Here is a 27,375-nt window from a genome sequence, read left to right as displayed (position 1 = left end):
TACCTGCCAAATTTTTGGAACGTTTTAAGTAATGTTGGTAAGAGAAATATTTACCAAATTGTGCGGCATTCCATATTACTAAAAACTTGAATCAAAATTCAAGCCTGCTTGTTGAATTTCATCCCCGAAACTTGTCCAAAAAGTTGAGGAGGAAATTAAATTTTTTGTTCATATTGAATAACTACAGAAATATTTTCTTCGAATATCAATTTTTTAAGAAAAATGGAAGTAACCTACCAGCAAGTTGGTTATTCAAACCAAGATTTTTATTGTTGTATTTATTGCTCTTCCGTTATTCTCAAATCAACTCATAGTTTTCTTACAATCGCGTATCAATTAATTCAACCAGATAATATTATATGGAATTTTCCACATGCAAAGAGATAACTCTAATTATTGTTTTGAGATTTAAGAAGTTGGTAGACGCTAGAGACTTGATCACATATAACTAGTGGTTCTGTGAACAGTAGACCTCGCGCCGTTAAAAACCACTGCCTCCTAATACTGTCCATCAGAGTGAATTAGCCTGTCCTGTCCTGACGTGTCGTTGTCGGCGAGATATTTATTTATTTGATACAAACATAGAACAGACATACTCCAGTTCGAGCCTTAAAGATATATTTGATAGTATAACTTCACAATAAAAAATGAAAACAAAAGAAAATAATATCGCACTTCATTAAATATTCACAATGATAACTAATAAGATTAGAAAAGAACGATACCTATTTGAGTTAGATTCAGGAAAGTTAGTGAAGGGGTATGAAAAATATGTATATACAGAGACCGACATATCAATCTGACGATTCTGTAGTAATTGTTTTGTTTGCACCACTGCCATTGAAAAGGCAGGAATGTTGTACATCGAGCGTTTGTGATTGAAGCTTATTTTTAAAATAATGACTCAGTTATTTTGACACAGCGTTCATTTCGCAGACATTTCAATAATTTAAATCGACACGCGTCTGTTCCCAGTAGGAATACGATCTTGTTATGGGTAAAGAATTTTAGGAACATGTCGTCTGCTTTGAAAACTAAACCAACAGGACTAAAAACACCTGTGAGAACGCCTGGAAAAATGAATGCGGTAAGAGTAGCTGTTACACGGTCTCCACGACGTTCAGCGAAGAAACATGCTGTTGCACTAGCCATTTCTGATCAAAGTTTATGACGAATTCTTCATTCCGATCTGAAATTCCATCCGTATAAGATAATGTTAGTGCAACAACTTAATGCAAGTGACGAGGCACATTTTCATTTCTCGGGATTTGTGAATAAACAAAATTACCGTTATTGGGCAGTCAATAATCCACAGAGCTAAAGGAAGTCATTCAACGAGAAATCGAAGCAATTCTACAAGTGATGATTGAGCGATCAATGGCAAAATTTAGAATTAGGTTGAGTGAGTGTGTGAGAAGTAATGGAAATCATTTGGATGACACAATCTTCAAATAAAGAAACTTTTTGAGTAATCTATGTAATTCACTGTGAATTGCAAAATTTGATCTTTAATTTGATATATTACATGTTTTAATAATTGTACGAAACATAAATTTAATTATTATCCCTCAAAAATCGTCAGGTTTTTATGCTGGACTCCGTACAAAGAAAGAAGAAACAATTGACAAAAGAAAGAGTTAGTACCTAGAGCTCAAAAATAATAATTCAATCATCAATAAATGATGAGAATTTGGAGAGAATGTTTTGAACACAATTTTGACTTTGCATCTTTGTTGGGACCAGTTAGGGGGTGAGCATATCAAAAGTCCCCATCCCTACCCCTTGTGCTAAAGGGATAAGGGTGGTTTAAAAGTTGCATTTTTCAATGTTTTGCTTACACGCTCATATCTTGAGAAAAATGCATTCAACCGACATGACTAACTATTCATTAATAAAGCTTGATAAATTCTCTACAATATTTGATTCGTGGTGATTTGTGATATCTCCAACAGTTTTCAAGATATACGCTCTTAAAAGTGTGAAATTGTTAAAATAACAGCTTTTTACCATATTTTTTAATTTTTCAGGGCCCACAACTCTCCAACAATGCATCATAGAAATGAATGCTTACCGTAGATTAGTAGAGCTTTGTTTTCTCTTCAATTTGATGTATTATTTCACTACCCTACTTAATGTTTTCCTCCTATTGTTATAGCAGATTCAATGTGCGGGGTGAAATTTTCAACTCTGCAACAAGTGTCAACTTAGCAGTTCCACACCTTCAATAGACGGGCTAGAGAAGTGTATTTTTGCTATGTTCACCTCCCAACTAGTTATCATCAAGCTACAAAGTAAAAAATTGTGTACCAAATATTCCAGACTCGAATATCATTGTCAAGTGATCAATTGTTACAAAATTAAAATTTCACCCCCCACACTGAATCTGCTTTAACAATAGGAGGAAAACACTAAGTACTGAAATAATACTTCAAATTGAAGAGAAAATAAAGCTCTACTAATCTACGGTAAGCATTCATTTCTATGATGCATTGTTGGAGAGTTGTGGGCCCTGAAAAATTAAAAAATATGGTAAAAAGCTGTTATTTTAACAATTTCACACTTTTAAGAGCGTATATCTTGAAAACTGTTGGAGATATTACAAATCACCACAAAACAAATATTGTAGAGAATTTATCAAGCTTTATTAATGAGTCATGTCGGTTGAATGCATTTTTCTCAAGATATGAGCGTGTACGTAAGCAAAAATTAGAAAATGCAACTTTTAAACCACCTCATCCCTTTAGCACAAGGGGTAGGGATGGGGACTTTTGATATGCTCACCCCCTAACTGGTCCCAACAAAGGTGCAAAGTCAAAAATTGTGTTCAAAACATTCTCTCCAAATTACTTTGTCAATTGGTCTATCTTTGCATAACTGAAGATCTCACACTCACACTCAACACCGAAGCTGCTACAACAGTCGTCTGGATGTGCGTAAACTTGTGAAATTATACATCAAATCGAAGAAAATTTGATGTTCTATAAGCTCATGATCAGCATGGATTTTTCCCATCGATATTCAAAAAGTTATGAGAAAAAATAGCAAAAAATTGAAGGCAAATGTGTTTTTTTTTTCAAAAATGTCACATCTTTTAGAGCAGATCTCTCGAAAAGTGAAAGAGATATAGAAAAAGTTGTCCAATCAATATTGTAGGAAATTATATGAGCTTTAATTTCTTATAGAATAGTCATGTCTGTAAAACGCATATTTTTCGAGTTATATGCGAGAAACCAAAAAAAAAAATTTACCTTTGAACCACCCCCACCCCCTTAGCACAGGGGGTAGGGGTGGGGACTTTTGATATGTTTACCTCCTTTCTACCCTAAACAGAACTGCGGCGTCAAAAATTGTCTTCCAAACTTTTCCCTCTATAGCCTTTTTTGAGTATTCATTGCCTGGACTACATACCCGTCAAATTTCATGAAAATCTATTGCTTGGTTAGGCCGTAAATGCGGAACATATAAACATAAAAACAAATAAACATAGAGAGAAATGCAAAACCTTCGACGGTCAATAAAAACTTCGCTCGGTCAATAATTCAAATTATTTACGATTGTCAAGAAAGTCGGAAAAACGTAGTTTGGTCTCTGAGGGACCAAAGCGGCTGCATTTCGTGAAGACCCACAGAGAACTGAATTAATTGTATAGGGCCCACTAATGGCTGGAAATGTAAACGGTTTTTGATTGCAATATTTGAAAAAAATGAACGCATGATTGTCATACTTGAGATTGTTTCGCAAGAAACACTGCCTAAGCATCATTGTCATAATATTGAAAAAGTTGAATTTGTTGAATCGAATAGGCTTAGTTTCTGTGTTTGAATTGGAAAATTCTTCACAATTTGCAACGTCAATATTTTTCGTTATTTTTGACCGAGCGAAGTGAGATTTAAGATTCAAGTCGACGGTTTTGCATTTCTCTTTATGTTGATATGTTTTTATGTTCCGCATTTACAGCGAAACGCAGCAATAGATTTTCTATTGAAGAAATCGCAGAATGGAATTTGACAGGTATGTTCCTTTTTGAATTTCGCGTCGACGTATATACAAGGTTTTAGAAAATTTTGCTATTTAGGTTAATACAAAAGGAAAAGGAGTCTCCTTTGAATGCCAATATTAGGTACCGTAAAAATCAGACTTTAGAATATTATTCATCATAAATCAGCTGTCTAGTGGACTATAATACTACCCGTTCAAAAACATCGAACATCTTGAAAATGTTTGTTTCCATCAACAGTAGACAGTTGTAGCCAGACCTGATAACAGCGCTCACACTCACATTCCGGGACAACCCGTCACGGTATGAAATTTAATGAAAGAATCGCTTCTCTTGCTTTGGAAATCACCTGAAACTGTTAACTCATTACTGTAGTTTTATAACTGTCTCATTCACGCAGAAGTCAGAGTTTATGTGGACATCATACTCAGTAAAAAAAATCCAACCTCCCCAAATCACGTCTCTGGATCCGCCACTTTGTTTTGGTACTTTTCCATAATGAAAACCACAAATTTTAATAATTGTCAACCCAAAGGTTGACAATTTCAACTATTATTTTTTATATATATATATATTTATTCATTCAGTGATGTACTATATGACGCCTGAAGGTAAACACAATAATCTGCTACTTTTATGATTATTAGTAGGCTTAAAAACACAAAACATACAAAATGTGAACGTGTCATGTGGAATACTTCCTATAAATTAACATGACAATAAATTATAGAATGTGAGACATGTAATAGAATAATTCAATAGTATCAATCTGATTCAAATGTGACAATGTTATGAATGAGAAATACTAGGCCGAGCACTGATGAGTTAACGGCAAGAGTAAAGGGAGGTCCACACGTTCAGAAAACTGATGACCTTTTTTCCGGCAGAAGGCGATTCACAGCGCGGGAGGCCACCTTCCATTCTATTTCATTTGGAAAATTTTGGCGCACCATTCTACTGCAAAAATCTGCGGGAGTTTGCCACCTTGAGGGGAGAGGGAAGATTCAAAAATTGGAAATAATAAAAAACTGAATCCAGTAGGCTACTGTGTATATTTTAAATCTTAACTATCAGAGATAATAATAATACATCATAAACTCATAGCGAATACTGTAATACTTCAAAGAAAACCGTATTGGATAATATTCAACAATTCTGAAAGAGCTCGCGATAAATTAATAAAAAGAATTTCAATAATACAAAAATTATTGCAGCTTAACCAGAAAATTAAGAAATAGGGAGAAGTATTTTCCAGCTAATACGAATAAATATTTTATTTCTAACAGAATCATAATATATATATTTGTAAATAGATGACTATGTAATGTAAATATAATTTGAATATACTTTAAATATATTTATATGAGTATATCAATTATTAATTGTATGGAAGCAAATTATATTAATACCCAAAAGCGCATCAAGCACTGTAATAAAATCTGTTAGTTGAAGATGATGCTAATTGAGCCTTAATATGATAAAAATGTATTTGCATAATGTAATAATGCACTTAAAAATTAACGAACTATATACTGTCCTATGCACTTATAAATTAATATGCTCTATCCACAATATAAAATTCTAAGTAATTAAAATAATTTTTCTCATATTAATTATATATTTACATCTACGATACATCATAGAATCAATAGTAATAACTATAAACAGCTAGATATATAGGAAATTCAATAGAATTAGTTATGCGTGAACTGCTCAAGTGATGAAATTATTAAAATTAAAAAAATGTACTTGTAACCTATTGAATAGAATAAAATATTGTATTCTACTAATATAAACATTATAAATACTTGATTTTTCAAATTTATTTAATCAATTTTCTATTTTATTTCTTACAAGTGATACAATAGAGAAATATTTTAACAGTAAATGAGTATGGGATGGGTTAATGTAGATATTTGATTGGCAAATGAGCATGAATAATTGAATAACTCGAAAGATTAGAGTACAATGAGGATCAAATTCATTATCAAGTTTTTTATAGGAAGAGCTAGTACCCTTATTTCCGTTTTGAAATTCATTGTTGTGTATCGATTTTTCTAATCAATAATGTTTTTCACAGGTGATAAAAATACAAAGATGCATAACCTTGAATTACCTGTAGTATCGTTGTTTAGTATTTCGGATTCAGTATTGTTTTTTCGAATGATTAGAATAATAGATCAATCTTTTGAGGTTTAATCATAGCTTACTAGAAATTCTTGATGAATCTGTAGTAGACTATGGTTTAATATTTAGAAATTATTGTTCACATCGCTGGTACTCTGTATTCCTCAATGTAGAAATAATTTATTTTCAAAGGAAAACTGTTGTAGTTGTGAATATAATATATTGCCTCTGTGAATAAAATAAAAATACACTCATCTCAAATCATGAAATTTAAGATCAAATATAATTCTCATTTGCTACTGATTAGATAAGTATAGAAGCACCATAAAATAAATAAGTATTCGGGATATATATAAGGGACGAAATCAAGATATAATTGAAATGATTAAACAACAAAATTGAGTTTAGGACTTATAAGATGCAGAAAAAAAGACAATTAAAAACTCTAATGGTCGAGTTCTAACGATTTGGTACAGATTTTGAGCTATTCTGTTTAGATACACTCAACAAAAAATAATTATTCAAATTTATGACAAACACTTGTTTTTCACAACCATGAATATAGTTTAATAGTTTAACAACCCTGAATTTTATTAAAGTCGGAAAAATATCTGAAATTTCAAACAGAAATATTGGAAAACGTCGTGGAATATTATTCTAATATGGTTTGACTGGTTTAAAGATTTTTTAGAATTGGAAGGAAAATTTAAGAGAAATTTCAATTTGAAAGTTTGCTACATGAATCAAATTAATATAATCAACTGTATTGAACATGAACAATTACAATTGATTGTTTGATTTGAATTCAATTCTAATCATTGGGCCAACTAAGCTAGAACAAAGACTAGCTTCATAGAGATTTCACAATCAAATTTTTTCATCCAATTTTTGATCAGAATTCATCCTCTCACACTGAATACATGTTGCTACTATTTTTATGAAATTCCCTAACAATATGAAAACGAAATCTCTAAAAATGTGTGAATCTTCCAACCACCTAAACTACAATGTTGTAAAAAACCTGTTTAATTCAGACATAAATGCTTACTTCATATTGATTCAGCTTATGTTATGTATTATTTTTCAAAACCGAGAAAAAATAATTTAAAAAAATAAAAAATACAAAAAATATTTGGAGATCTTAGTTTTCTTTCACTCGATATTATCGGAGAAAGCCAATTGAAAAAAATCAATTTGCGACAATCATTTTCACTTGAACATTAAGTTTCCATTTGTGCAAACCAATTTGAGCATATAAAACAAGACAAAAATATTCAAACTTTTTTACAAATCAAAATTCAAAACCTATGTTAATTTTTCAAATGATTACAAAGTAGAAGAAAACAAAAACATTCATTTTCAAATTAAAAAAAACTACTACAAAGTATAAATTTGTATTGGAAACAAAATTCAATAAAAATTAACGATTTGACAAAAAAAATGAAAAATTTGGAGTACTTTCCACAGAAAAACTTTTAGTTAATGTGAAAAAATTCCATGAGAAGACAGAGGTTGAAGAATAGACGAATTGGTTAAAGTTGTCTTTAAATATAATTATTGCTATAACATTTACATTCTAGATCAGAAAATATATCAACTCAAATGTCAATGAGATAAACTGAATATGACAATATAATTACACTGGAATTGAGAATCGAGACTGAATCAAGTTCAAACTTTCTCAGCAATAGGGTGTTACTAATTTCAAATTAACTGGGAAGTATCTAAGTTTGATAACACAATCATTAAGATGTAATAATGAAAGTACTCCAATTCAACATCAAGTATAAGTGGTTTTCATCTATCAAAGACAGAAGATCATTATAAAAACAACTATTCCTAATGAATATACTGTTATAAAGTAATAGTAATTTTGAAATTTTGGCACAATAGAACCGAAAATTTTCATAAAATAGTTCGAGAAAAGGCAAACGTAACAAGTGCTAAGCGTACAAACACTACTCAATAGATGGTACTTTAAAATGCACACATTATCACTGATAAAGCCTCATAATTTTCAACTACATATTTAATATTAAAAAATATAACCATGACTGAACACACCATTTTATGTTCGAGTCGGCTCCAGAACAATTTTAATAAACCATTCAAGTTATAATTTCAAGCAGAATGCTTCGGGTAGCCTAAGCTTATAATAAATATAGTTGATCGATCAACTTGATCTTGAAATAATAATTAGAAAAAAATTAATGATTGAAAATCATTACAGCAATGATTGAAAGTTAGTGATGACGACATTACTTTATTTCTGGTTGGTGGCAATCTTCATAATTTTATAGCAGTGAACTTTGGCTATAAACTTGGAGAAGTTCACTAATAGTTATGATTATTTTTATTGCATCTGCAATAATTGAATTAGTGAGAAGGAATATGATTATTATTTCTTCGTTATTTCATACTAAAACCTCATGTAGGTCGGTGGGTATATGTAAAAATACAATAAAATTGTACATATTTCTACGTAGCCTTGTACGTAATATTGAAATTGCAACTATAATGAATCATCGATTATTCCAACGTCGATATAAAATACTAGTTTGCCTGCTAGATGAAATTAAATATATATATTACATCCAGTAATAAAATATTCATGTTATCCTGATTTCAACAGTGATAAAAGTTCATTTCCTATCATTAATACACTTTGTTCAGATCAATCAATCAAATTGATTTCCACAACAATTAATTATTATTAATATACCTGTTCTAGACAGAAACGTTGGATAAGTATCCTATTGTAGCATAGCTACTATTAAAAATTTTCACAACTACTGGAAGTTTTTAATTGTTTTTTTTTTAAACAAAACAATAACAAGACATGGAAAGTTTGATAAGACTTTAAGGAATTACTTATCATTCAGTGTCAATTGATTTTAATATGGGGAATAGTGATTATGCAATGAAATTGACAAGCATGTTTTGGAAATAAGACTTTTTGAGTGCAATTAAGCACATTTAGGCTCAACAAATTTAATGATTGGACATGCATAACCACATAAAGATTGTGCAGTGGAAAACTGGAGTGGATTGGAAACAGGTATAGAAGTTAATCGAAGAAAATCCACTGCAGTCATGAACATACTTAATTGGAAATTATGATAATGACGATATCACATCAGTTTCAAGATTGACAGAAAATTTTATGAATAATGTACGGTATTGTCTGAGATACCTAGTACCTCTGAAAATATCAATGTCAATATTGAGTTTCATTTTACTGTTATAGAATAGTGAAAAATATTACTACTTGACGTTGTAATTAATATACAACAATACTTAACGTTCAGGAGGAGGAGCGATTACCAATAAATTGTTGAAATGCCTTTGGTAAGTGTGTGAAGACTAAAAATTACTTATTTTCAAGGGAAAGTATTACCTCGGTAGACAGTTAGTGAGATTTGTTCAAACTGAATTCAACTCCGAATTGATTTCAAGCAATGAACTTCAATTGATGGAGATGTTTGGGATAGTTGCAAAATCGTATATCGGATCCAGATAGCCGTCAAGGTTTCAAATGGTTCATTATTTAGGTTATTACTCTCGAGAGGCAGTGTTGTCTTTCCGCTAGACATAGTTCATGAGGAGGTTTTAGAAAAAAAATAGATCAGTTCTCTTAGATAAGAAAGTATAAAGTATGGATGAAACCGAAAAGAAAACCTTGAGAATGAAATTCGGATGAAAGAACGCTTATATCTAAGTTATTCCTCCCCTTCAAGTTCATCGGAGTCGTTTTCCTTTTCATCCAGTTCTTCTTCTTTTTCTTCTTCTCTGCCACTTTCTTCTTGTTCGCCATCACCTTCTTCCGCTGGTTTTGTGTCTTCTTCCATTTTGTAGTCATCTTCTACTGCGACCCCAAACTGTGCAAACAGTACACGCAATTGTTAGTAAATAGTAAAATTTTTATTCACAAATATCTCTAAACCATAATACGAAGCACTTACGAACACAGAACATTCTACCAGGTTAATTCCTAATTTTCATAGAGGTTGAGTTGCACCAACCAGAATATCAGAATCAGCAGAACAGATGATCCCGAATTGAAATTAATCATAATTGGTGAAACCTAGCATAAGAATTATAACATCATATTGTTGACACAAAATGTCATATTTGTGAAGTGGTAGAGAGAACTTTAAAGTCCTAACTTTAGTAGAGAGCCTAACTCCGCCTAATAAAGAATTTTTTCATTAAATTTAATATTCAAGAGTGCACTGAACGAGCACGAGAACAAGCTGAGCTCCTATTGCACCTCAACTAGCTAAATATCTATTCTCATTTTCAAAGTTAAAATTTTTCTTGATACTATTATTAGAAAGAAACAAAATTTAAAATTAATCTAAAAACGTTTTAGGGTGTGTGCAGACAGAGAAAGGTCGACCGTTCTGAGTTCCAGCGGTCTTGAAAGGATATAGATATACAATTATTATGACTTACATAAATATGGACATCTATATCATCTGAAGACAGCTGTGACCGCTGACCGCTCTGTGTGCCACACCCTTATTACCCGTAGATTACCACTTTTCAAAAGAGTGTGTTTCCATAAATAAATGAATCTTTTTTTTACAAAGTACTCCCATTATTGAAAATTTCTTCAAGGATTAACCTCAAGATGTATTGAATCAAACCTAAATTTTTTTATCAAATTTCTCTGGCCCTTTAAAGTGAATGATATAAATCTATATTTCTAGTTACTAGCCAAAAATAATCTGCAGGATTATGATGGTGAATCCAAAAATTATTTACAAAATTAAATTTCCAGAGCAATCTATACAAACTGTGCAAATTCATGACTGCAATGACAATACAATTAGTACAATTAGTTTTCTAGTGAGTATACGTTTAAATGCAATTAAATCGTAAATCAGTCTAAAAGAACGAAATTGAACAATCAATATTAATTAGAATAATAATCAGAGGTAGAGGATGTGAGGTGGAAGTGAGAGAGAAGAAAATGAGAGAGTTTAATGTGAATTTAGAAGAGAGATAATCATGAATGAGTAGGAAGAAAAAGCTGGCGCTCAAGTAAACAAACATTATGTCTCAAATGCCAGAAAATATCGCTGCAATACAGATGGAAGAATTTTTGGCAATCAAATCTTGGCAAGGGAGATGAAAATTTTTGTGTTTACAAGCTAACACAACTTTCCACATTCTGTTCTTTCATCTTAAATTTGAGTAGAATTTATTTCAAGCAATGAAATTTGATGAGGATATCATGGAGCATCTTGACAAGGACTACATCAATATAAAATAATAATATGGAATAAGTACAATGCGATATGTACTGAAGCAGTAAAAGTAGAATAGAAGCAGGGTTTGACGAGATATTATAGGATAAAGAACTTTGCATAACAAGCAAAAGTTTAGCAACAATGTAAATATTCATTTAGTAGGTTGCATGTTCAATGCTCGAAATGTTCATCAAACGAAGAAAGTATATAAAGTGGGACGAGAGGAAAGTTTCTGAAACTACAAAACAAAATCAAAAATGAGAAATCCCATTGCATAAACTAAGAGTTTCAAGTTTTCAAGAGAATCTTGCAAGTTATTATATACATTATAATTATTACAAAGATAATTATCGAAAATAGTCTACCTAACAAATAATAGGCTACACGTTGTTAATTTGTCCAGATTGAGCAATAAGAATACTGTTATGACCCAATAAAATCACATTTTTCTTACAAAATATGTATTCATGAGAAACGTTCATCAATTCTCCTAATTGCAACATCAGAGCATGCAAAATTCACAAAATATTATCTTTGATGAAATTCTTCTAATATACAAAAAATAACTCATTAATAAAAAAAAAATCTAAGTACCGTTTATAAAAAGTTTTTACTCACAACATGTTTCAAGTTTCAGCTTTGAAGTCATTTTCAAGTTTAAAAAAGGGTACTATGTAGTTATTAATTTAATAATTATTAAAACTAGTATCTACAGCACTATTAATACCACGTTATCACTGTGTTATGTATGATACAATGCTAGGTTGCACCAAATGGGATCAACTATCGTGAATCTACTAATCTAACTTTGGATTCCCATGGTGCTGATTATGGATTGAAATTGATTTAATTTGATGCAAACCAGCAATGAGCGTTTAGTACAAGCATATCATACATTTCAATAATCTACAATGAATTAATTCTAAGTAGCTCTTCACAGCTGTAGAAAGGATGTTACTTGGAGAAATTGACGTTAGATTTTAACAACAGAACAATAGAACCTAGTTACAGCATAACAGAGGGCTACACTACACTTTGTTTTCGCTATTATTGATTAGGTAATTAGGCATGCGCTACCAAAATTAACGAACACTTAAAAACAGACGATATGCTGTAACGGTCTATTGTTCAATTAGATGGAATTCAATCCAACAGTAATAGATTAATTGTTAGAGAACTCATTATATTCGTTGGTATGGTCATTCTTTGAATGTACCTTATCCAGAGTACTTTCTTCAGGTAGCTGGTCGTCTATTCTTCCCAATTCCTCGTGACTATAAAACCAATCACATAATAGTATGAAAATATGTACAAACCTTGAAGTTTTAAAACACTAATGAGAATTTGTCTGCATAATACATGAACTCTGAGTAGGCATTATTTCTAAGTGGAGAATGAGTAATAGATACGTGTTATCAGAAACTAATATTTAACTATCTTCCAACTATAAGAAGTATCTATGACAATAAGTATAACTATAAAAAGCATCTATGAGTAATAAATGTGTGTTATCAGAAACTAATATTCAACTATCTTCCAACTATTAGAAGCTAATAAGAGGGGAAAATATTTATATCAAAGTAACTTATTACAATAATATTAATTTCATGAAGAGAGAAGAGTTCTCTGGAAGTGAGTAGAGTTCGAATTTATATAATGACTACATATTGAGATGAAATAGAAGGTTGCAATAGAAAAGTATGTGAGTGCTTCTAAATATGAGAAATTACTGAATTAAATTGGAATCATGAATACTTCATTCATCAACCCTCGATCAATTGAAGCCAATTTTTAAGTTAGCGTTTTCCCTTTCAATTTCTATTTTCAACTAGCTGTGTTCAAATCTGATCAGTGAAAGCGGTTGACTTGAAAAAATAAATAGAAGTACAGTAGTACCACTAACGGATTGAGATAAGTTATTTCCTGAATCGATCATTGATAGCTTAGAAGATACATTCACCCCGAAACATACCACCTAGCCAAATGGGACAACTATTAATGGATTTTCCCAGTTTTCCCGTCCCTAACACCTAATTTGAGAGCAAAACCGAGAGTGAGTGAAATATCCTCCTCGTTAATTAGGGCAACTATTCTCAATTCGTCATGTACGTAGTAGAAAATACGCTCTAGCACTTGAAAATGATTGAAAAGCAAGAAAGCAAATAGGAATAAGATAAAGAGAGAAAGAGACGGAAGTGGAAAATGGCACAAGAACAAAAATCGTGACTCTGTTTCATCACATTTTGAACGGTTCTTGGCCGTATTGATGAGTCCATTATTGTGTGAGTGTGAATGCCATGCTCAGCGTCTGGCGTAAAGCCAGGCAGACACATCGTTTATTTTGCCGTTATTCTCTCGTTAATTTATTATTGAATAAATATCGCATATATCAAATTTATTGCACTAACACAACTCGCATCGAATCACAATGCATATGAATCAATATTGAACGCACATTATACAACTTGTTGAATGTTTGGATAGTAGAGCTTGGTTTGTGTACAAATGGAAATGCTGCATTCAAAAACGAAAAAACAGTGCACTTTCTCTCCATACTTGGTGTCATCTGGGCCAAAACTTTATTCTATAGAACTTTAAAGAATTGTTATCAAAGATAATCTAAAAAACAATAGACATCATAATTGTTAATTTATTATAATCAGTAATATTAATGCAAGAGCTTGAAAGTCGAATGCAAGAGCTTGGAAGCTGAGGTTTGAGAGATAATTAGTAAGTTACTTGCTCATTACATGAAAACCATAGTTGGCAAGGTATTTTCCCTCTTTCTTTCCATCAGCACTTTATTGGACAGAGTTTCATGATTACTTGATTGATTGGTAATTTTTTCATATTGTTTTTGTTTCTGTATTGGTTTGAGAGATGGATTGAATTCACTATGATGTTGAATTAGTGGCATTTTTTACCATTACTATCGGCATTAACATCATTTTATTTTTTATTTTTGTTTAGGCTGATGAATTGCATATAATAGTACATGAGCATAATATTATGGTTGGAATAATTGAGATGAAGCTAAATTAGAAAGTTAAGTAGAATATTGAGTTGAAAAGAACATTAAAAGTTTTAAAATACATAGAAACAAAGAAGCAACAAATCCTGGATAAGAAGTAATGATAAAATATAGATAAGTAATTAAAAATATTCATATTTTTCCGTGAAGAAAGGCAGAATGCATTAACGCATAAATAAAATATTCATCAAAATAACCTAGGAAGTGAAGCCGAAGAAAGTAAGGCTAATCTAGAAAAGCTGTAAACGTGAATAAAACCTGAAAAGTGAAGCTAATTTATAAGAAAACTCCTTATTTTTAGTAACTAATATATTACAGTAGACGTTATAATTACCACAACTCTATCAAATCGATTATTCTAACAAAAGAGCGAATTGTTTCATAGTTTTATAACATTTTTAAACTAATTAAAATTTGCTAACTGGAATTAAAACTAGCAAGTTTGAAACAAAGGTTACACTAACACTATCTCAACTATCAAGAGTAGAATAATGATGGTTATGGTTCGAGATTTCCGAAAATTAGTGGGTAATTCAATAATGTAATTGATATTAATTACGACTAATTCCTACTCACTACGATTGTAAAAAAGCTCAATTTATTCATAGTAATCTAGAGGAGGGACATACAGAGTGAATCATATGTATGAGAACCCCTCAATAAGTTGGTGACTGTTGTAGATAATACTGTAACTTTCAGGATAAGTTATTGGTCGAATACTCTACCTTTAGACGCACAGCTGATTTTGAACCACTTATAAAGGGGTGACTTAGGGTTGTAACTCGAATATTTTAAATGTAAACAAACGTTGTGTGGTACATAATTTTAAAGGCCTTTTTAAAACAAGAGAGATTGCATCGATAAAAATGTTCTATGATACTTGTGTCCAAAATGGCGGCTGATTGAAGTTTTAGTTGTAACTCAAATATTTTGAATGTAAACACCCATTGTATGATACATAATTTTAAAGGTCTATTCAGAACGAGAAATATGGCATCAAAGAAAATGTTCTATGATATTTTTATCCAAAACGGCGGTTGATTTTAAAGAAATAATTGATAAAGTTCAATCAGCCGCCATTTTGGATAAAAGTATCATAGAACATTTTTATTGATGTCATCTTTCTCGTTTTGGAAAGGCCTTCAAAATGATGTATTACACAATGGGTGTTTACATTCAAAATATCTTAGTTACAACCTCTAATTTCTTTAAAAACTAAAACTTCAATAAGCCGCCATTTTGGACAAAAGTTTCATAGAACATTTTTATCGATGCCATCATCTTTGTTTTAAAAAGGCCTTTAAAATGATGTACCACACAATGGGTTTTTACATTTAAAATATTCGAGTTACAACCCCTAAGTCACCCCCTTATGAGGGGTTGAAATTCAGTTGTATGTCAAAAGGTAGAGTATTTGACCAATAACTTATCCTGAAAGTTACAGTATTATATCTACAACAGCATTCAACTTATTGAAGGGTGTCGTTCCCATACGAGCCAGAGACAGAGACATATACAGAGACTAACTCTGTATATAATTGTGCAGCAGTTCTGGTATGTTTTCTAGGTACATATGAAATTCCAAGAACTCAAATTTTACTTTTACAGCCTACATAATTCAGTAAAATTTGTATTGGATATTTTTTATCATCAATGATTTCCAATCTGTTTATTAGCAATTGGAGTGTGGGATAATGTCTCGAGACATTATCATAAGAGCTAAACTCACATTAATCTAACGGGTGAATGATAAAGTCAGACATGAGAGATCAAACAAAAAATAAAAAGAATCTACGAATTAAAAAGAGAGAGAAGAGATGGCGAATCTGAAGTGCAGACGATGATCAGAAATAGGTCTGATCTGATATAAAATTGGAAGATAATCAAGAATCGATACTGTTACTTCACAACAGAAAAACAATTCAGGCCTAGAACACACGATTGTAAATACTACGTTAAATCTACCATTCTATAAAATAATCTTGTTTGATTTCTCTAACATGAGAACAGAGAATTCAATCTTGATTTATTTCAGAAAAGAAGATCCTGCATTCAAAATAAAGTGAGAAAACTTGTAGCGACTACTTAGAATCTGAAATACCAAAACTGATTATAAGATAAAATTGCATTATAACGTTTTTAATAAATAAATACATTGAGCTTTGAAATTAATTAGTGAATTAATGAATTGATTGTAATCTTGTTAAATTTAAGGGAAAATTTACTAACTAATTTAGAGATTGTAATCTTGTTAAATTTAAGGGAAAATTTACTAACTAATTTAGAGACGGTCTAATCTAGGGATTTTTAGTGGAGCTAATGTCTATTGAAATTCATCAACAACTAATCTAAGAGTCTAACTAGGGATGAATTCTATCCCATCTAGGGGCATGGAGTGGTAGAATTGAACTGAATAGCCAAGTTTAATAATAAAATGGCAGGCATGATGGAAGTCCAATCTGACCAATAGTGATTAACTTACATGCTACTGAAACCAAGTCCTGTTAAATACATAACATAAGCTAAATACTACTTCTCTTTCGACCAAGGTATCATTTTAAATTGATCGATATCGTTACCAGAACCGACATTTTCGAACTATCCACAAGAACTGACAGAGATCTAAAAGCAGAAGAAATCAAGAAGCAACATGCACATGAAACAAACAGACAAAAAGCAAAAGATAAATCAAATCTTAATGCATAGCAGCAACAGAATAGCAAAAAGCAAGTGTATGAAATTTAAAAACCCGAAAAATGCAAAACAAATATTAAAATTTTGATAGCAAAAAAGCTTCTAGGCAATATAAAAGGAAACAATTTTTGAATTCTCCATTGAAATGCATTAAAAGTAGGCTACTTGTTTGAAAATATACGTAGGCTACCTCCAAAATTTGAATGGCAATTGCTTCACTTAATATAATTTATATACCTTATAAATAGAAATATAAATCTAAGTGTCATTTTTAGAATTTACTCACTTGTGAGTAAACAGTTCTAGAAAGGGCATTTAATTTATATTTAAAAGTAGGCTTAAAGTAAAAAAGACAATTTATGTACCTTGTCTACTTGTTTGAATTTTCAAGTAGATAATAATAAATAATTTCAATTAATTTTAAAATGAGATCAATTCAAACGATGGAATGATTTGTAATTTTTGTAATTGCATTTAATTTTTTTTCAAACTTATTAAATTGAATACTTCTATTGGAAAAATACTTTTTCTTGAAACTAAACGATTCTTGTCAAGTGCACAGGTCTCATACAATGATGTGTAAAGTACTCTACTTCATCAATATTCATTATAATATTGAGAACTGACAAAAATAGGTACCATAAATGTTAAAAGCATATTTTCACTCAATATTTCGACACTCGGAAGACTCAAGTAATCTCACAAAGACTGACTCATGTTAATTATTTTGAGAATTATAATTTTTCAAATTTAGCCAATAGCATAAGCGCATGCCAACAATTTTTTACTGCCAATTTATGATACTCTGGATCTGAGAATTGTACAAAAATACGAGTACAAAGTGCAAGTTATCTTCCAAATAAGACAAAAATAACCTCTCAAAATTCCACAAAAATTCTCAAAATTCAAATATCACATATTCAATAAAATGCCAGTACCATGCCAGCAAAGCTTTAATTAAGCAAACAAAAGTAACAAAGCAGGAGGAAATAGCTAGATAAATAATACCGAAATTATAATATAGAATGAAATGTTTTTTCGAAGATTGTTATCTATTATATTACTAATAATTCTATTATCGTATAAGCTTGTAACTCCATGCTACACTAGGCATTGTTGGAATAAATTTTTGAAAGAAGTTTTCAACTGTATAAAAACTGAACATAGGCCTAGCATTCAAATAAAAATTCTGAATTGCTGAATACTTAAACCGAGTACTGAATAAGAGCATTATTCTCTCAGAATATCTGCATCTCATCTTCATAAGGGGATGTGGAGAGGAATTCTATTTGACAGTATTTTTAGATGGACATTTTCAAAATAAACGGTGATTGGAGAAATCAATCCAATAATATAAAATAGTAGAATCCATGAGGGAAATATTTTTGCCACAATAATCTTTTACAACTGAGTATCATATAAAGAGTGAATTATTGATGGTTGAAAAACAACATAAGAAGCCCAACATTAACATGAGATGGAGTTACACATCAATGACTTTCAATCTCACTTAACTTACTGTAGAGTTTGCTTTTCAAAAAGGATTTCTTAAAGATATGATATTCGCTTCAACTATATAACTTAATTCTTATGATATTGATATTTTTCGTCAGAGACTATATAAGCAATTAATTGGAGCGCTAGAATCTGTTTTAGCATGCATCTATGCGAAAATGAATGCAAATTAACTGAGATGAGGAACATATTTTATAAGACTACCTCTCCAGAGAAAGCAGTCGTGACATGATTATATTATAATATGATCTTAGCTGGAAGACAAAAAGAATATTATTTCACAAAAAATGAAATAAATAATAAATAAATTTCACTAATAATTCAAATCCTCCCTACCTTTGAGGTACTTGTTGGTCACCCTCTGTTGATCCCTGGAAAAATATCGAGAATTCATCATTAGTATAGTTCAATTATTCATTAGGCTACTGATAAAAAATAGTTCAAAGAACATCATAGTAGTTAAGTGAAGAGTCAATAATTGCATAATTAATTTATTTGTTTTGTTTCTTTATTAGTACTGTATATTGAATTGATCAATATTACTTTTCTTAAATCACTCAAAAGCATAAAGTGACTTGACGTACATTATTATTAAAGATAGAAATCATATCCTTTACCGTGGAACCTCGATATAGTAGCTTACATCTCAAGAGCCCGCTCATAAAATTTACTATTACGTGGTATCATGGAGTAAAGATAGCACAAGAATATACACATGGCAAAATATAGCATATGGACGTTTATGTTCCATTTTTCAATGTTAACTGAAGCCGATAGTCCTAGTAGTTATTTTTTGTGAAGCTATATGACGCTGGTAGTCTTTCATACAATTCCGTTCTTACACTCTCACCCGGCCAAAAAGGTAATAATAGACAGTAGTCGACATTAATCGTCTTGAGTTTAACCTATACCCTGGGATATCTTCTTATGTTATATTTTCTCTATGGTGGTATGTACTATATCAAGGTTCCATAGGTAGGCCTATAAGAAGGCCGGATGAAATTATGACGAAATTTCCTATTGCTGTAGGCTTAAACCGAGATAAGGTGATAGCAGCCAAACGTGAGAGGTTACATTCATCAATATTTAAAAGGAAAATAGTTGAGACAAAGGAAATGGAATTATCAACAATAAAATCTCCACGAAAAGGAGAAGGACACAGGAAAAGGAATAATCAACAATAAAATATCCACACAAGTAATATTTGTCGTTTGTCGATTGAGAAAAAGCAAATAGCCTATATCAAGAATAAAATTATTCACTTTCTCTTTGATGTGAAGGATTTTTTCTCAACGCTTTTTTTCTGCAAACTAATTGTTTCAGCCATTACTCAATTGCAATTTAATCATTAACTCAATCCATAATATTAAGATGTTGTTTCTAGGAGAGCATTATGAAATACATAAAAATACGCAATAGTGTAAATAATCTTCAACATAAATTTGGAATATTTGTTACATCGGAAATGGAAGATCTAACAGAATTTAGTTCAGTATTCGCCATTATTTCAATAAGAAAAATCTAGAGAGCTTTACTATAATTTTATCTGAGGCTGAACAGCATTAAATGTAAAGGTATTTTGGAATTCAATGGTATCTATATGCACTGACAATTACCGTAACCTTAAATGGGTTTTTATGTATGTATTGAGCTTAAGAGTAAACTTTTAATTCGGATCTAAAACGATTCATTTATTGGCGATATGGGATACACATAGCATTTATGTAAATAAATTGACTATATTGATATATATACATAACTAACAATGATGGGAACATACAACAAGGATTCATTCAAAATTGCTGCAATTCAAAATTTAAACTAAGATCAGTATAATCACATATCCTGTTTTAATGATATCTATTGCTTTAGATGTAATTGAATGATAATTATGGAGCTCACCTCTCGGCTGGATGTGGTTCCATTTAGATGTCCATTTTGCACAGGAATACGGAGAAACTTTTCAAGTTCGTCGTTTTCATTCGCCAAATCGAATTCATCATAATCCTAAAGGACAAACAAATTGAACTCTAAATCTATGCATAATATCAATTATGCATTGTTAATTTATTGCCTTCCAAACAGAATTTACCTATGACTATATTAAAAGACATGGGGGGACTTAAATTCAAGAAATCAGGCAGAGAAACTTTTAAACGATTGGGCATTATGATCCTGGCTAGTATGTACATTTTCAGCAATGTGGTTTTTATTATAGAAAATTAAAAATATTTTATTAAACAACATGAATCTCATGAGCATGAGCATGACCCTAGGGAAAAGTTCGATTTGTTAAAGCCCGCCATAAAATTGCACAAATCCTAAAAGAGCCATAGATATCAACAGTTAGTACTTTTCAATAAATTGCCCTCCGTAATTAGAAACCTTCCTAAAATATATACCTTCCAAAGAAAAAGGTGAAGGAGATATTAAAAACTGGGGTGTTCTATACCTTAGAGTTTAGGTATATACCTAGGAATACCTTGACAGCGAATTTGAGACCTTATAATGAGTCAATTTGTAATCTAGTCTTGATATGCCAATGTTCTTCTGTGTTATCTTATGTCCTGTTATGTCTTATGCTGTTTTCATGTTATCTGATGTTTGTTTTATTTTATCTTATATTTACTTGACGAGATCCATGTAGGTATATTTATATATTTGTTGATCAATAAAAACTATTCTACCTATTCTAGACTAGACTAACAAACCTGATTAAACCTAATAAAAACAATATAAAAACTTGTAGTACCCTTTATTATTAAAAACTTTAAAATATTTTAACGACTACTTTCGACCATAACTTAGGTCATTTCCAAGTTGAAAATCTTCTCAATTTTTTCTGATTAAACTTGTATTATAAATCATATTATTAGCTATTTATTATAAATAAATGCTATTTTCATCGAATTTTCAATTAAAAAAATGAATAAGAGGACCATATCAACAGAAAAACACTTATCAAGCTGAAGAATTATAAGTATTTGGTGAAAATACCTATTTTCATTCATCTTACTAGATGCACCTATCCAATTCATTACTCTACTTTAAAATTATGGATGATGAAACCTTAGATTTGAGGACTCTGGGACACCTGAAACCTTACATGGGGATCAATAACCAGTGCATTAAAGTAATAGCCTAAGCCTTAATTATTTCTCGAATGCGTAGATAGTATCCTAGTGAAACTAAAAGGAAGTTCGTGCAGTTAATAAGGATGTTGATGTTGTAGTTTGATAAATGAAGTATGAACTCCATGTTGAATATTGTAGTCTTGTATTCAATGAAACACAACATGATTATAATTATTAAATTTGAATTTATAATTTATTCATAAATAAATAATATTGAATAAATATAGATATATATTTATAAATAAATAAATATTTTTTTAGATACGTAAATATGAAAATAGTGATTTTAAAAAAGTATCAAAATTCCATAATCCAAAATTAAAGTTTAATAATCAGTTTAACAAAACTGAAAGCTCTATAGATTTAGTTTTGGTAGGAGATTTATCCATGTTTTCTAGAGGGAGCTTTACCGAAGTAATCTATCAAGACTAAGTTACTTCAAGTAACTGTAGATAATGAGAAGTGAATATGATCTGGCAATTATAGATAAACCGACTTGATCAACCTTTTCTGATTTGTTGACATGATTAACGTTACAATTTTTTCAAAATCCATTATTTTTTTATTTAAATTAGAGTACCTATATCAAAATTTTCAAAGCTAATCATTATTTTAGTTTTAAGTGATTAGTGAGTGTTATTTTGTTATTAAAAACTTTAAAATATTTTAACGACTACTTTCGACCATAACTTAGGTCATTTCCAAGTTGAAAATCTTCTCAATTTTTTCTGATTAAACTTGTATTATAAATCATATTATTAGCTATTTATTATAAATAAATGCTATTTTCATCGAATTTTCAATTAAAAAAATGAATAAGAGGACCATATCAACAGAAAAACACTTATCAAGCTGAAGAATTATAAGTATTTGGTGAAAATACCTATTTTCATTCATCTTACTAGATGCACCTATCCAATTCATTACTCTACTTTAAAATTATGGATGATGAAACCTTAGATTTGAGGACTCTGGGACACCTGAAACCTTACATGGGGATCAATAACCAGTGCATTAAAGTAATAAGCCTTAATTATTTCTCGAATGCGTAGATAGTATCCTAGTGAAACTAAAAGGAAGTTCGTGCAGTTAATAAGGATGTTGATGTTGTAGTTTGATAAATGAAGTATGAACTCCATGTTGAATATTGTAGTGTTGTATTCAATGAAACACAACATGATTATAATTATTAAATTTGAATTTATAATTTATTCATAAATAAATAATATTGAATAAATATAGATATATATTTATAAATAAATAAATATTTTTTTAGATACGTAAATATGAAAATAGTGATTTTAAAAAAAGTATCAAAATTCCATAATCCAAAATTAAAGTTTAATAATCAGTTTAACAAAACTGAAAGCTCTATAGATTTAGTTTTGGTAGGAGATTTATCCATGTTTTCTAGAGGGAGCTTTACCGAAGTAATCTATCAAGACTAAGTTACTTCAAGTAACTGTAGATAATGAGAAGTGAATATGATCTGGCAATTATAGATAAACCGACTTGATCAACCTTTTCTGATTTGTTGACATGATTAACGTTACAATTTTTTCAAAATCCATTATTTTTTTATTTAAATTAGAGTACCTATATCAAAATTTTCAAAGCTAATCATTATTTTAGTTTTAAGTGATTAGTGAGTGTTATTTTGTTATTAAATTTTATTTATGAAAATTCTAAATTTTCTGTTTTCAAATGTTTGGACTGAAAATTTTAATTCAAAATTGTATGGAACATAACCTACTTTTTGGACTTCCATATTTATAGTGTTTACATCAAAATTCGGGAAAGAAAAAGTTTTGGGCTATGTCTGTTAGTTCTTCCCCAATTAATTGAAAGAATTGTGTTCAGTGTATCAATAAATAAATATTATGAACTATGTTTTTATGCTTCTATGTTTTTGTACTCCGGAGCGAAGCTCGGTGCCCCGATATTACTAATAATAAGAAGTCAAACTAATACAAGAATGTTAGGCCGATCGGATTTCATTGTCTAACATATCTATTTTCAATTGGGTTTTCACAGTGATACTGTTCCCTGAGGAAGATATTTTATGATATAATAGAATAAAGAAAAACTGAAAAAATAAATCTAAAAAGAGCATTGTTCGGGTAAAAACCAACCAAAATCCTCATAAAAAAGTGAAATCGTATGACTTTATGTTGGTGGGGGGGGGGATTCCTCAAGAGTAGATCCACACCCATCGATAGGGGGAGTCCGGTCCCACAATATGTCAAATTTATCACTTGATCAACTGAATAAATAAATAAATCCTGAATCCATCTTTATGACTGTTTTTACTAACTAAATCAAAAACCATTTTAACTTCAAGTTACAATATTATAGGCTAGGCTATACTTCAACGAACATTTATGTTGTAGATTGGAATATAACAAATTGTTTAGTAGTTGAGACTATTGAGAGCATAAAATGAAAAGCTGGTTACTCACTCCGCAGTAATCATCATCATTGAAAATCTGAGGAGGAAGCGGATACTTTGAATCTTTAGCTTTGCTGTTCTGTTGCATGTACTCCTTATCACTCTCTTTTCCTGGTTCTGTGATATCAAGTGTCGTGTAACCTATGTTTTTACTGTCTAGAATCATTAGGACCCTCTGCTGTCGCTTTTTCACCTAAAAAACAAAAAAGAAGTTTTGAATTGAAATAGTATTAGGCTACTTCCAATTAAGTTAGGATAAGTTATAAAGTTTCCAGTATCAATACCAATACTGTAGAGCAATTAAACTACCAAGTTAATACTTCAGGTTTAGAACTATCGCTTCTAAATATTAAGAAGAACTGATTGTTTTTTCTTTTGGTCCATAGAAATTTTTATACAATAGGTATAATTCTTATCTTGAGCATTATAGTAAATGATACATTAAAAAAATGATATTATGTAGGCCTTTGTTATTTTTATCAGAACTGAAGCAAGTTAGATATATGTTATTATTTTACAACAAGAAGAATTGTATCTTTAATTATTTTGTACTTGACCAGAACTGAAGCATGATATTAAGTAAACTATAACTTAGGCTACAATACTGCCAACACACAAGAGATTTAAAAACTCTATGAAATAGCCTATAGCACACTTCTAGGCCTTCAGGAAGTCTGATGAAAAATAATTATTCATTTTAAAACCAAAATTGGATATTTGGATGATAGGTCATCAAAAATTGTAGGTTAGGTTCTTGCAATAGGCTATTAAAAATAGGAATCAAATGAAACGAACAGGATATTAAAATACTGTACGCTAAGTTATGGGACTGAGCTTCAAACTTATCTAGCCGGTTACTTATCAAATCTATTCTTTACAGACAAGTAATTTTGAAAATTTCAAGTTAGTGAAAACATCGGAGTTAAAAGTTCATAGCTTTTTCAAGTGAATACTTTAGAAGAAGCCAGGTAAACTATATTTTTAAACAAACATTCAATTTATTTGGAAATTGTAGGTAACTAGCCTTATGATTTTTTTAAGATAGCGTCAATGCAAATCTTATTTTAACTTTCAAAGTTATTGCTGTCAAATAAACTGAATGATAAGGTACAATTACTGCAAAAATAACACAGGATCTTGAAATTTAAATAACGTTTCCAACTTGAATTTTGTACACAAATGAGTCCTAGTAGTTTATTATATAAAAATAACTTGTTTTCAAGTGCTCAATTTATAAGCTAGCCTATCCAAAATTTTTGTAATGCTGTCAAATTCCGGTAGCCTAATGATATTTTTTTCTATAAAATAAAACCGATGGAGTTTATTAACGTTTTTTTCGTAGCGTTGTAAAAAAGCACAATTCTAAATTAGAAGTCAAGCTCATGTCTAAACTTAGATTCATAAAAAACGAACTGAAACAAAAACCAAAGTTTCAAGGGAAAGGATTGTACTTTTTTACTTCCGGGTTACAATTTACAAAAATACGGTAATAGATAGAGCCAGACAGGCAATTAGTCAAGCTTCATGGTTGACTCATCTCTATACACACTGCAAGGTTAACATATTCGGGTAGTTCCTTCTAATTTCAAAACTATAAAAATTACTAAAGTTGAGAGTTACCTCCTTGTTCCCCGAAATGCCGGAGATGTACACTTTCACCACCATTGTTGAACTATCACTAGCGTTTAGCAAAATTTAAACTCCGAGGTAAAACTATTTTTATTTGGCTGATAGAGACGTATCTACACGCACATAGAATTACAAGCTGTTGCAAATGCAAACAAAGCAAATAAATAGAAGCTCGCTCTTGCTTGCACCCAAGCAAATCCAATGCCAAATATATCGACTTGGAGATATCGACACAGAATACTATGATATCTATAGTTGATGTCGACTTATTTAGTCGATCTCATAAGTTGACTCATTTGCGGGTAAATTTGAAATAGCGTAAAAGAGCCAGTACTATTTTTTATATGATTGTACGGTATCAATATTTTAGTACGACAACGTTAGTAACTGTCTCTCTACTAACTTTGATAGTACAGTACTTAAAATAAACGAGCAAGTGTTACCCGTTTTCCGCAATAGGCTGTTAAAAGCACAAACAGTTTTAATTTAATTTCACTGTTTCATTTTGATAATGAAATTATCAACAACTGTAATCATTTTCAATAGAAAATTACCAGTATTTGATTAGACATTTATCTTATGCAAACTTTGTATCACAAATTGAATAAATTTGTTTTGATTATTGGAATTATATAATCTATCGATTAACATGAATAGAAATAGGGCTATAAACATCCTCGGTAAATATTAAGAATCTCTATGCAAATTTTCAAGTTAATCAGTACAGACTTGATACATCTCGTATCACACTTGTACATTGTATAAGCCAATTCCTTCGGTTTTGTTTTTTCTCTATTCAATTTTTTTTCTATCTATGACCAGTCTTTACACTGGATAGATTTCGTCAAAAGAAATTAAAAACACAAATAAACGTTCATAAAATTTACACAAACTATCGAGATGGCATGTCAAAGAGACAAATAAAACGACTGATCTCCTCTTCACTCAAGGAATAGAGTGGAAGTTTCAGGAGTTTATCTCGAAGCACATTTTTAATATCTTGATAATACTATAATATAGTATAGATATAGATAGGCTATATATAGGGGACCTGTGAAAAAATTACATTAAAAAATTGTATTTTTATTCTGGTACACCTGTATAGGCCTACTTCAATATGTTCTTATTTTTTATGGTGAAGAACTCGTTCCTATATAACTCGAATATTGGATTTTCTATGATTTTTTGAAAATATATCTGCAATAACTTTGTTGAGCCACTACTTCCATAAAGAAAGCCATAGTGCATTCTGGTGACGTCAGCACAGGTAGGGCTCCTATACCAATAAAAAATTGTTTATTTCATCTAATCTATATCTATAGGAGCCCTACTTGTCCTACCATCAACCACGATATTTAGAAAATACCTCTTCTATATACCGTGCCATCAACCACCTGTCTTGCACTATGGCTTTGTTTACGGAGGTAGTGGTTGGCGCGCCCAAGACTTTGATTGTCATTTTCTATAAAAACGTAATTTTTGATACAGATAGCCCGTTATTTTAAAAATTATCACTGATATTGTCACGATTTTTTTACAGTACA

General features: G+C 30.6%; 1 protein-coding gene across 1 annotated transcript; it reads right to left on the bottom strand.

Annotated features, from left to right (window-relative positions):
- Positions 1-5,030: 5,030 nt before the first annotated feature.
- On the bottom strand, positions 5,031-26,037 carry LOC111056120 (SH3 domain-binding glutamic acid-rich protein homolog). Its single transcript, XM_022343443.2, has 6 exons — positions 25,823-26,037; positions 24,213-24,395; positions 20,522-20,626; positions 18,956-18,990; positions 12,596-12,653; positions 5,031-10,002 (listed from the first exon to the last, which is right to left on the bottom strand). Exons 1-6 carry the CDS (start codon positions 25,865-25,867, stop codon positions 9,844-9,846), a joined length of 585 nt encoding a protein of 194 aa, XP_022199135.1. The 5' UTR covers positions 25,868-26,037; the 3' UTR covers positions 5,031-9,843.
- Positions 26,038-27,375: the final 1,338 nt, after the last annotated feature.

Source organism: Nilaparvata lugens, chromosome 11 (assembly GCF_014356525.2).
Source record: "Nilaparvata lugens isolate BPH chromosome 11, ASM1435652v1, whole genome shotgun sequence".
Taxonomy (NCBI): Eukaryota; Metazoa; Arthropoda; class Insecta; order Hemiptera; family Delphacidae; genus Nilaparvata; species Nilaparvata lugens.
The sequence above is the reverse complement of the archived record's forward strand: the minus strand, read 5'-3'. Positions and strand labels throughout refer to the sequence as shown.